General features: G+C 49.2%; 1 protein-coding gene across 5 annotated transcripts; it reads right to left on the bottom strand.

Moving 5' to 3' along the window:
- Nucleotides 1-451: 451 nt before the first annotated feature.
- On the bottom strand, nucleotides 452-8431 carry Czib (CXXC motif containing zinc binding protein). 5 transcript variants are annotated; one of them, XM_052176947.1, is made up of 8 exons: nucleotides 8360-8431; nucleotides 8079-8162; nucleotides 6567-6623; nucleotides 6088-6169; nucleotides 5879-5910; nucleotides 4723-4800; nucleotides 3279-3344; nucleotides 452-1383 (listed from the first exon to the last, which is right to left on the bottom strand). In XM_052176947.1, the coding sequence occupies exons 1-8, from the start codon at nucleotides 8363-8365 to the stop codon at nucleotides 1306-1308; spliced, it is 483 nt and encodes a 160-aa protein (XP_052032907.1). In that variant the 5' UTR covers nucleotides 8366-8431; the 3' UTR covers nucleotides 452-1305. The 5 variants fall into 5 exon arrangements, with proteins under 5 accessions (XP_052032907.1, XP_052032909.1, XP_052032910.1 ...); XM_052176949.1 differs by lacking the exon at nucleotides 6567-6623; XM_052176950.1 differs by lacking the exons at nucleotides 8079-8162; nucleotides 8360-8431 and adding an exon at nucleotides 7932-8064.
- Nucleotides 8432-9397: the final 966 nt, after the last annotated feature.

Raw genomic sequence — 9397 nt, 5'->3', positions numbered from 1 at the left:
TGGGGACGCAGGGGCCTCGGCGCTTTCCTCTTTCCTCTCTCTCCTCATGGTCTCTCTTCAGACACCCTCCTGGGACTGGGAGCAAGAACTAGACCAGACTTCTACAGGGGGCTTGGTATAAACAACATGGTTGCCAGACTCGACAGGAGGAAAAGCAGGCACCTTCTACCATTCCCAGGCGTGGCCAGTTGGCGAGCTCCCTTTGTCAGACCCTCTGAACCAGCCTGGGGTCAGAAGTGGGAAAACACGGGCTACAGATGAGATGGCGCAGCAGTTAAGAGCACACAATGTTCTTGCAGAAAACCCGAGTGGGTTTCTAGGATTCACATCGGGTGGGCCACAACTAGTGTGTAACTCCAGCTCTAAGGGACGTGGCATCCTCTTCTGGTCTCCAAAGGAACTTTCACTCACATCCACACACCTTCACATAAATACACACAAGTATACATAATTAAAACATACAATCTTTTTTTTTTCCAGTAGAATATTGGAGAAATAGTGTGCAAACAGGTTTCTCAAATGGTGGTTCCCCAGGTATGAAGGCACAACATAGTCACTGCCTAGTACTGGGATCTTTGGTTCCACAAGACTTAAAGGGTCATGATTATTGTCTTCACTCCAAGAGTTGTCTGCAAGCAGAACAGGGACACGTTGGGACCAGCAATAGGTGCTCCAAAGGCTGATTCCACACCAGGAGGAACTTTCCTGTTAACTCTGACAGGAAGTACCCTATCACAGCAAGTCAACGGCCATCAGCCAGGAATTTTGTGGAGTGGATGGATGTGTGCCAGGGGTGGGCTGCTGGCCTCTGCAGTGAGCTCTGGGGTGTGAAATGACCAGCTAACAGAGGTGCCTGGGTTTGCTGGAAGCCACCGTGATCAGGGAGTGTTTTAGGTTGGAGTTGCTGGGTCCACAGCACCTCTCCATGGGCTTCTCTGCCCTCTGTGCCATTGGCTTCATGCCTTTGATCCTGGAGGCTGACCTGCCTATTTCTTAAGAGCTGGAGAGCCTTTATATAAGCTGTGTGCAAATTGCATCAGGTACAGAATAGGAATTAGAAAGCAGAGCCCCCCAGAGCTCACTCTTACTTGTAGAGGGAGGATTGCTTAGACCACCCTCACACAGCACTGTGGCACCAACAGGGGCTTTATTGGTGGGACTTAGAACTGTGGCAAACCCTGGCATGCAGACTGAGGGCTTGGTACAGGTTCTAGGAGAGCAGAGATGAGAAGCCTTCATGGGAACTGCTGCTCAGGGCACTTTGTCTCTTCTTAGTCCTTACAGGCGAGTCTGCAGGCAAACAGTTCAGCACTTCACAAACTGATGGGTGACCTCGAAAATCCCCACAGACTCCTTAGCCTTTTCATCATAGTCTGTCCAGTCCTATGAAATAAGAAGGCAGCATTAGCCTTTCAAGGCAGAATGGGACAATGTGGACAGTGGAGAACCAGAAGTTCCAAAGCCCGATCCAGGCTCTGAGTCAGCTAGTCACGAATGCAGGAGACCCTTAACAGAGCAGACAACCCAGGCCTAAATTCCACCTCTTGGTCTTGTAACCAGGCGAATCATGTCATTTCCCCAAACCCAAGTTCCTTCCTTTATTAAAAAAGAGAAACAGGAGACTTGAGTGAATGTTAAAAGAATGAAATGAATCGTTTCATTTTCCATTCATATGAAAACACTCAGCATGGTGATTGGAACAAGGTGGACACAGAATGCCACCTAAATGGAGCCAGGCAAACAGAATGAGCGGGTGTTCTTCCATCACAGCTAGAGCAATAGGCTGAATTGATGCAGGGTTGAATTAATGATGCAGGGTTGAATCAATACTATAGGTGATCACTGCAAGCACTTCAGCTACTGCTCCTAGGAGAAACAGGGTTAGCTTCTCAAGATTTTCATTAACCAGTAAATACCTCTGTTTCACGTGTTTAAGAATAGCATATTTACTATATTGCTCTGTAACTTGGGCCTGAGTGAAGCTTATCTACTGTGCACTTTCTGTGCCTTCCTGCATGCATATCCACAGGACCGCCTGGTGGTGACTGTGCTGGAGGAACTGCAGTCTGCAATGAAGCTTATGGAGTTCGGGTGGGCTGTTAGCAAGGCAGCCATGGTGGACCTTGGAGAGGCAAAGCCCCAGGGGACGGTGCTCAGAGCCCCTTGCTGCTGCCCGGCCTTAGCGTGCTTGATGATTTCATGTTCTTCTCACATTTATGGTGGTGCGATTATTTTGTGGGAGATTCCCACCCATCTCTGGGCAGTTTACCTATAGCACATAGAGTGATGATGCTCTTCCCAGGACAGTGCTGTTTAGACGGATTAATGATTCAGCTGAACTTTCTGAGAAGAGTTTAAAGATAACAGGTGGCCAGGGGTTCTTATGAGGGATCTAGAGAAGATGGCAATAAAACTGAAAAAGACCTTTTTTCCAGCTGGATGTGAGATTTACTGGAGAGGGGAAATAAGAAGAGGGAAATTTCAGCCATTGTTAGCCCACGAGTCTTGCCTGTGAGAGACAGACAAGCTAATTATCAAAAAGCAATTATGTTCCTGTAACCATGGTTAGGGCCGAGTGTCCTGGTCATGGAGCGTACAGACGTATTTATAGGGCTGAGGTATGCACCTCAAGGAAACAGTTGTAAGAGGAAAATAAATGACCCTATTGGGAGTGAAAGAGAAGGAAAGTGGATGGTCAGTGAGGCCAGTGCAGCAAGGTTTTGTAAACTAGAACAAGAATGAAAGTTGGCCACGCTGTAACAGCAAACCCGCTGCCAGCCAGTACAAGAAAATTGGCTGAAATATACTTTGCATAAACTCTGTTAATCAATAATAAAAAAGAATTAGTGCTTTGGGATAAAGATGTAATTATGGGAGGAAAAATAGGGGAGAATGTTTAACTACATGTGGGCTTCTGAGGAAATTTGTTTTCTGAAATATGTGACTTATAATTATGAGGTGATTTCTTTCTGCATACAGACTTCTCAGTAGTAGAAAAGAGAAAAAATAAGAGAGAATAGGAGAAAATATGAGCTTGCTTCAACCATAGCATGTCTGTGTGTCTTCTTCTTGCCATCTTCACAGTTCCCCTTCAGGACCCTGACTTGCTGGAGCTGGACTCTGGCGACCGCCCTTAAACATTATACCTACGGCCATTTCAACAGCAGAATCACCAACCAAGAGCACAAAAAACTGGAGCTAGCTTGGAAGCCCTGTTCACCCAAAAGAGAATTCCCACCAGGTACCACATAACACCTTGCAGGATCCCCAAGTCTCACCTTTTCTTGCAGATTAATGTCACTGAAGACTGTCCTCGACTCCACACCTTCAGCAGCAAACCCAGCCTGCAGGAGACAGGAAGGCAGCAGGGAGGGTGGGAAACTGAGTGTCTGTGAAGACTAGCCCGGGGCTGTTCTTCCTAGCAAAGCCTTCTAGATGAAAGGCAACTTCAGCACACACAGCTGCTCCTGGAAACTCCAGATTCCAAGTGACTCGGCACTGCTGTGGTGTCTCTGATTTACAGCCCTGGCCCAGAAGACTGCCCTGGTTTCCTTGCTGTTGCTGTGATAATCATATGACCCAAAAGCAGCCTGGGAGAGGCAGGGTTTACTCTCGTACAGCCCGTCGTCCAGGAACCTGCAGACAGGCGCTGAAGCAGAGACTATCAACAGCCTGCTTCCGGGCTACTGTTCTTTCCCACCCTTTCCTTCTTTCTCTACCCCATGCCGTCCCCTTCTTGAGACAGTCTCACTACGTAGCTCTGGTTGACCTGGAACTTACTATGTAAACCAGGCTGGCTTTGAGCTCACTGGCATCCACCTGCCTCTGCCCCTCAAGTGCTGGGATGAAAGGCGTGTGACCAGGCCCAGCCTCAGTTAGTTTCCTATATAGCAGTTGGGACAGTTCTCCAGCTGAGGCTCCCCACTCAGGTGATTCTAGTTTGTGTTAACAAACTAACCAAGTGTAAGGTGACCCTCCCATCACTGCATCTGTTGAAGGGCCTGGGCATGCACCCCACTTCCCTCTCTGAACCTTAGTTTGTGGGTGTTTATTTGGTGAGACAGGTCTCTCTACATATCTCTGGCTATCCTGGAATTTGCTATGTAGACTGGGATGTCTTTGAACTCACAGAAATCCACCTGCTTCAGCCTCCTGAGTGCTGGGATTATAGGTGGAACCCACTATGCCTGGCTCTGAACCGAGGTTTTATTTGTTTGTTTTGAGACAGGGTCTCACAGATCCCAGGCTGGCCTTGAACCTTCTGTGCCACTGAAGATTTTTGTTTATGAAATGGGGGTGCCAACACTATCTTTTCTAACTTACCTCACAGATGTACTGTGAGGTGCCAATGCATACATAATGGGATGAGCACTGGCCTAAGCCTCAGACAGATCTGGGTTCAAATCATAGCCCCTGCTTACTAACTGTGGGACTCCGGCCTGCTGCAGTCGCTGAAGTTCCCTAGTCTAAAAAGTAGTATGAATCACTCTACGGGTTATACTAAGGAAGAAATGAAGCAGCACAGAAAGGTGAGGGCATGGAACACAGCACACAGTAGGCATTTAATAAGTGTCAGTTACTAGTCAAAGACTTCCTGATTTGTGTTGTAGCTCAGTGCTAGAACACGGAAGGGGAAAGCAAGATGGAGAATTCCTATTTTAGTCTCTGTATGAAGAAAGTTCGCTTACTGCATTCTCATCCCAGAGTCTTAAAACTACATACCTGAGGCTGGAAGTCAACTGGTTCAAGGCCCCGGCACTCAAACTCCACTATCGTCTTGAACTTCTCGTTGTCTTCAGCCTAGAGAGGAAGTGAATTGAGGGCTAGGCCCAATGGGCCCTCAGGAGACTCCCCTCCCCTGTGCCCTTTGCCCTTTCTACCATGTGGGCCCTTCCTGCACCCATGAGCCTAGAATAGAACCCAGAACAAGCCAGTCCTTTAAAAAACAGAAAGCCTGTCTTGGGTACTGCTCCCGATAGGACCTTGTGTAGACATGGATTGTGCAGAAGAGTAAGGGTCCTTGGGTCAGCCTTCCTGCGTGTCAACAGAGCAGAGGAAGTCCTACAAGCTTGTTATCAGGATCTGACTCATACACTGAGAGCCAAGCACTGGCCCTAACACTATGTTCAATGAGTGGTAAGTGACCAAGAAGACAAGAATGTTAAGTTACAAGGGCTCTAGACCATCCCTATGGTCCCACTGGGCTCTAGACCATCCCTATGGTCTCACTAAGTACACCATGACCTTTTGCTAACCATCCACCATGTCGGGCTGGAGAGAGGGCTCAGAGGTTATGAGCACGGTCTGCTCTTCCAGAGGTCCTGAGTTCAATTCCCAGCAGTTGTTATACATGGTGGCTCACAACCATCTGTAATAAAATCTGGTGCCCTCTTCTGGCCTGCAGGCATACATGCAGGCAAAAAACGCTGAATACATAATAAATAAAATAAAAAATAAAACCAAAACCAAACATCCACCATGTCATGAGAAGGGCTGGGTAGCTCTTGGAAGGTGGGTAGCCAGGAAATCCACGCCTACTTCACCCACAGGCTCAGATGACCAAGCACCATTCCATGTACTTTCAGGGAAACACTGCAGTGGGTGATGAGGGTGTGGTAGACAAAAGGTACTGAGTTAAGTGCATGAGCGTAGATGAGCAGGGGCGTGGTGCACCTGGACCCGGAGCATTCAGAGTATAATGAGCCTGAGCCGAGCCCGGGCCACCTAGTGAGACTAGACTCAAGCAAAACAAAGCATTAAGCACATGGGACAATGTCCAGGGCAGGCCTCTGATGCAGCCGCTCTGACTGACCCCACTCCTCCAGGCCATCAGCTCAGATTTAATCCCACCATCCCGACACCACAGCAGGAAACTTACATTGTAAGACTTGATGGTGCTGCTCAAAATTTCTGAAATACAAAAAGAAAAGGCTGACTTGAATCTCTACCCAGGCTCCGCTCAGGTGCACAGACACGACCTGGGAGAGAGCTGCGCAGGTTTTAGTACTTCAGACCTAAGTCCACCCCTGGACAACACAAGCCTGCTTCCAGTCAGCCTGGAGGCCTGGAAGGCACCGCCGGACCTACCAATAGAGTTTTCCCGTGCACACAGCTTGCACTTCTGGACCATGGAGGCACTGCCTCGGCCTCCTTTCAGCGCCACGCTGTCCTGACAAGAAGCAAAAAGAATCTCTAGTCATGTAACAGCTAGATGCAAGGGTCCCAGAGAGATCTCATCCCACCACCTCATCCAATGGCACAGACTAAGACCATAGGAGTCAGTCACTTGCTGACGAGTGACAAGAGGGTTAAGGGGAGCTCAACAGTAGAGCATGCTCAGGGTGAGGAAAGCTAGATTCAATCCCCTGGATGGGGCAGGATCCTAAGGAGTCTTCTCGTGGCTGAGAACCTCTTGATTTTGAACTCTGTCTCATCCAAAGATTCCTGTCACTCCCACCATGTGGGTCGTACTGGTGTTCTCTCAGTACCTGCTCCCCGAGAGGTCAGAGGAAAGAGATGAAGACACAGGGGCCTGTGTGTGTGTGTGTGTATGGTGGGACCATTACCATCAGCCGGATATATTGCCACTTCTCTGAAATCTCACCACAGTTGCCACATTTCATCTTGGGGAAGAAAAAGAGTATTAGCTGAGCAGGAAAGACACCGGGGGAAGGGTAAGTCCAGTGTAAAGCAAGTTCAGAGCCTAAAACCACCTCTTAATTCATTTATTTTAGATGAACTCTTACTACGGAAACCCAAACTGGTTTTGAACCTGAGCTCTTCCTGCATCTGCTTTCCAAGTACTGGGATTACAAGTGTGCCACTATACCTAATGTACTCTACCTTCTAGGTGATTCTTACATCATCCTACAGTCAGTCCCAATGAGGCCATGAGCAGATTGACCTCCAGGTAAGAACAAGCTGTTTCTGATGCTGTCACCCCCTAGAATCAGTGCCATTTGGCTGGGACTCCAGGTTGTCACAGGTCCCCAGCAACTCTGCTGGTTAGGAGCTCTGTGCTTAGGGTCCTGAGTGCTGGGGTTAGCAGGTCATCATGCTGTCACTCTCCTTCATTATTCTGTGTTTCTTCTAGTCAAAGAAGTTCAGTCTTCAAATGGGCCCTGGAACTCCTGCTCTAAACATTTGGAAATAAGAGCTGTGGGTGCAATGGGAGAGCACTTGTCTAGTACTGGGGTGGGGTGTGGACATAAAAGTGATCACTTATGGCTTTGGTTGGGTATGTGAGTCACTGAGACAGACTAGGAGAGTAAGGCAGAATCTGGGACAATGAAGAGCCTCCCGCTGTCTGGGCCTCTACAGACCGTATGGGCAGGGTCCCGAGCCAGTTTACTAGCACCGTGTGAGAACAGAGGGTGGCCAACGTTCACAATAGGCCGAGCAGCAAATAAAACAAGCTGAGTTTATTCACCAAATTAAGTAATCACATGGCCCCTTCAAATACCATTTTGTTCAGTGTATGTTTACAAACCAAGAGCTGGAAGGATTTCACATCAGGAAGAGTGCTAGCATGCGGTCCCAAATTCAGATAGACACCCCCAGAACCAAAGTGGGGTAAAAACAGAAAACTCCACTGTGTGAGGAGGCTGAACATCTGTAATCCTAGCAAGAAGATCACGAGTTCAAAGTCATCCTTTGCTACAAAAAGAGCTCAAGGCCAGCCTACATTACATAAGAATAATGTGTTTTGTTTTTTAATGTTTGTTTGCTTTTTGGTTTTTTGAGACAGGATTTCTCTGTGTAGCCCTTGCTGTCCTGGAACTCACTCTGTAGACCAGGCTGGCCTCGAACTCAGAAATCTGCCTGCCTCTGCCTCTCAAGTGCTGGGATTAAAGCATGCACCACTACTGCCCGGAAAGACTAATGTTTAATCAGTAAAAATAAAATCTAAAATTCCATCCGGAAAAACTCACTTAGATGCCTGGTTAAGTACCTCAGACCCAATGGAACGAAAAGCTACCAGTTCAACACTGAGATCTCGGTTGGTCCCTGAGCCCTAAGATGCCCAGGGCTTCCCCATGCTCCTCCCTTTCCCAGGAGGAATCCGCCTTCCGTCGCACCTTCAGGTACCACCGGAAGTCCTCGCCCACTGGCCGAAGGTTCGTGACGTTCTCCAGCGTGGCTTTGAGCTGCAGGGCGATTTTCTGAGAAGAGGGCGGGACAAGCTGAGTGCATGGCTTCCTCTGTGTGCCTCGGCCCACTCCGCCCCTCCCGGGCCTCACTCCTTCCACTCTCTCCTGGCCCGAGCTCGCAACTCTGAGAGCTCCTCGCCGCCTCCGTCCCACCTCTCACTCGGCTGCTACCGGATGGGATGCCCCAGTGGCGAATTGCCTCCCCTTACCCCCATAGCTGCCGGGTCCACGTTAAGTCGCTGCGACAGCTGCTTTCCGGCCTGTCGTAAAAGGCTGGCGTCGCCGCGCAGTCTCAGAGCGGGTGGGCGGGGAGCAAGGCTTTGGGGAGCGGTGCCGGCTGGCTTTTTCTACCTTGTCCCGCCTTAACCTGCCGGGCAGGGCTGTCCTTGGTAGGTTCGCTGGAACAGGTGTAATCGCTAATGCCAGAGATGGGTCCTGATTCTCAAATCTATGCCTTCACTAAGCAAGCCCTCGGTTCTCTGTCCGACTTCCCACCACCTTGTGGTCCTGAGGCTTCTCGGATTACGTTGCAGCCTCCCAGATTATGGTAGTCGCCCTCTAAACCGCCCCCTGGATCTACACGGTCTGATGCTGCGACCTTTCCCACGGGGCTGCCCTGTGTCCACGTCCTCCTCGTGGAACCTATGAAGGAACAGAGCTGGCTTTCCCTCACCTTAATCTTATACTTAGCGACACTGCAGGCGCTGGGGGCACCACCATTCGAAAACACGCCCCCGACAGGGTCTCTGTCCTGGCTGTCCTGGACTCGCTTTGAAGAGATGACTGGCCTCGAACTCAAGAGATCCACCTGCCTCTGCCTGCTGAGTGTTGGGAGTAAAGGCGTGCACCACATCTGGCCCCCCACTTTTATGGCCCAGTCTTTTTAAGTTGTTATGTGCTTGAGTGTTTTGGCAGGTAGTACTCCTGTATGTATGCACTCCACATGCATGCAGCTCCCACCAAGGCTAAAAGAGGTACCATAAATAGCCCTTTGTGACAGACTGATGTGAGCCATCCTGTGGATGTTAGGAATGGAATGAGATCCTCTCCTAGAGCAGCAAGTTTTCTTAACTGCTGAGCCATTCATTCCCCTACTTACTGGACACCACCAGACTGGCCTGGAAGTGTCTCATGGCATCCTGACATGTCAGATAAAAATGATATCCCTAACTTGAAGCAGAGTATGGAAAGTCTGAGGATGCCTGGGACCTTGTCTCAGACTGGAATGTCTCTAAGGATATGTATTT

Source organism: Apodemus sylvaticus, chromosome 3, assembly GCF_947179515.1.
Source record: "Apodemus sylvaticus chromosome 3, mApoSyl1.1, whole genome shotgun sequence".
Classification (NCBI taxonomy): domain Eukaryota; kingdom Metazoa; phylum Chordata; class Mammalia; order Rodentia; family Muridae; genus Apodemus; species Apodemus sylvaticus.
This window is presented reverse-complemented; position numbering and strand designations above follow the sequence as displayed.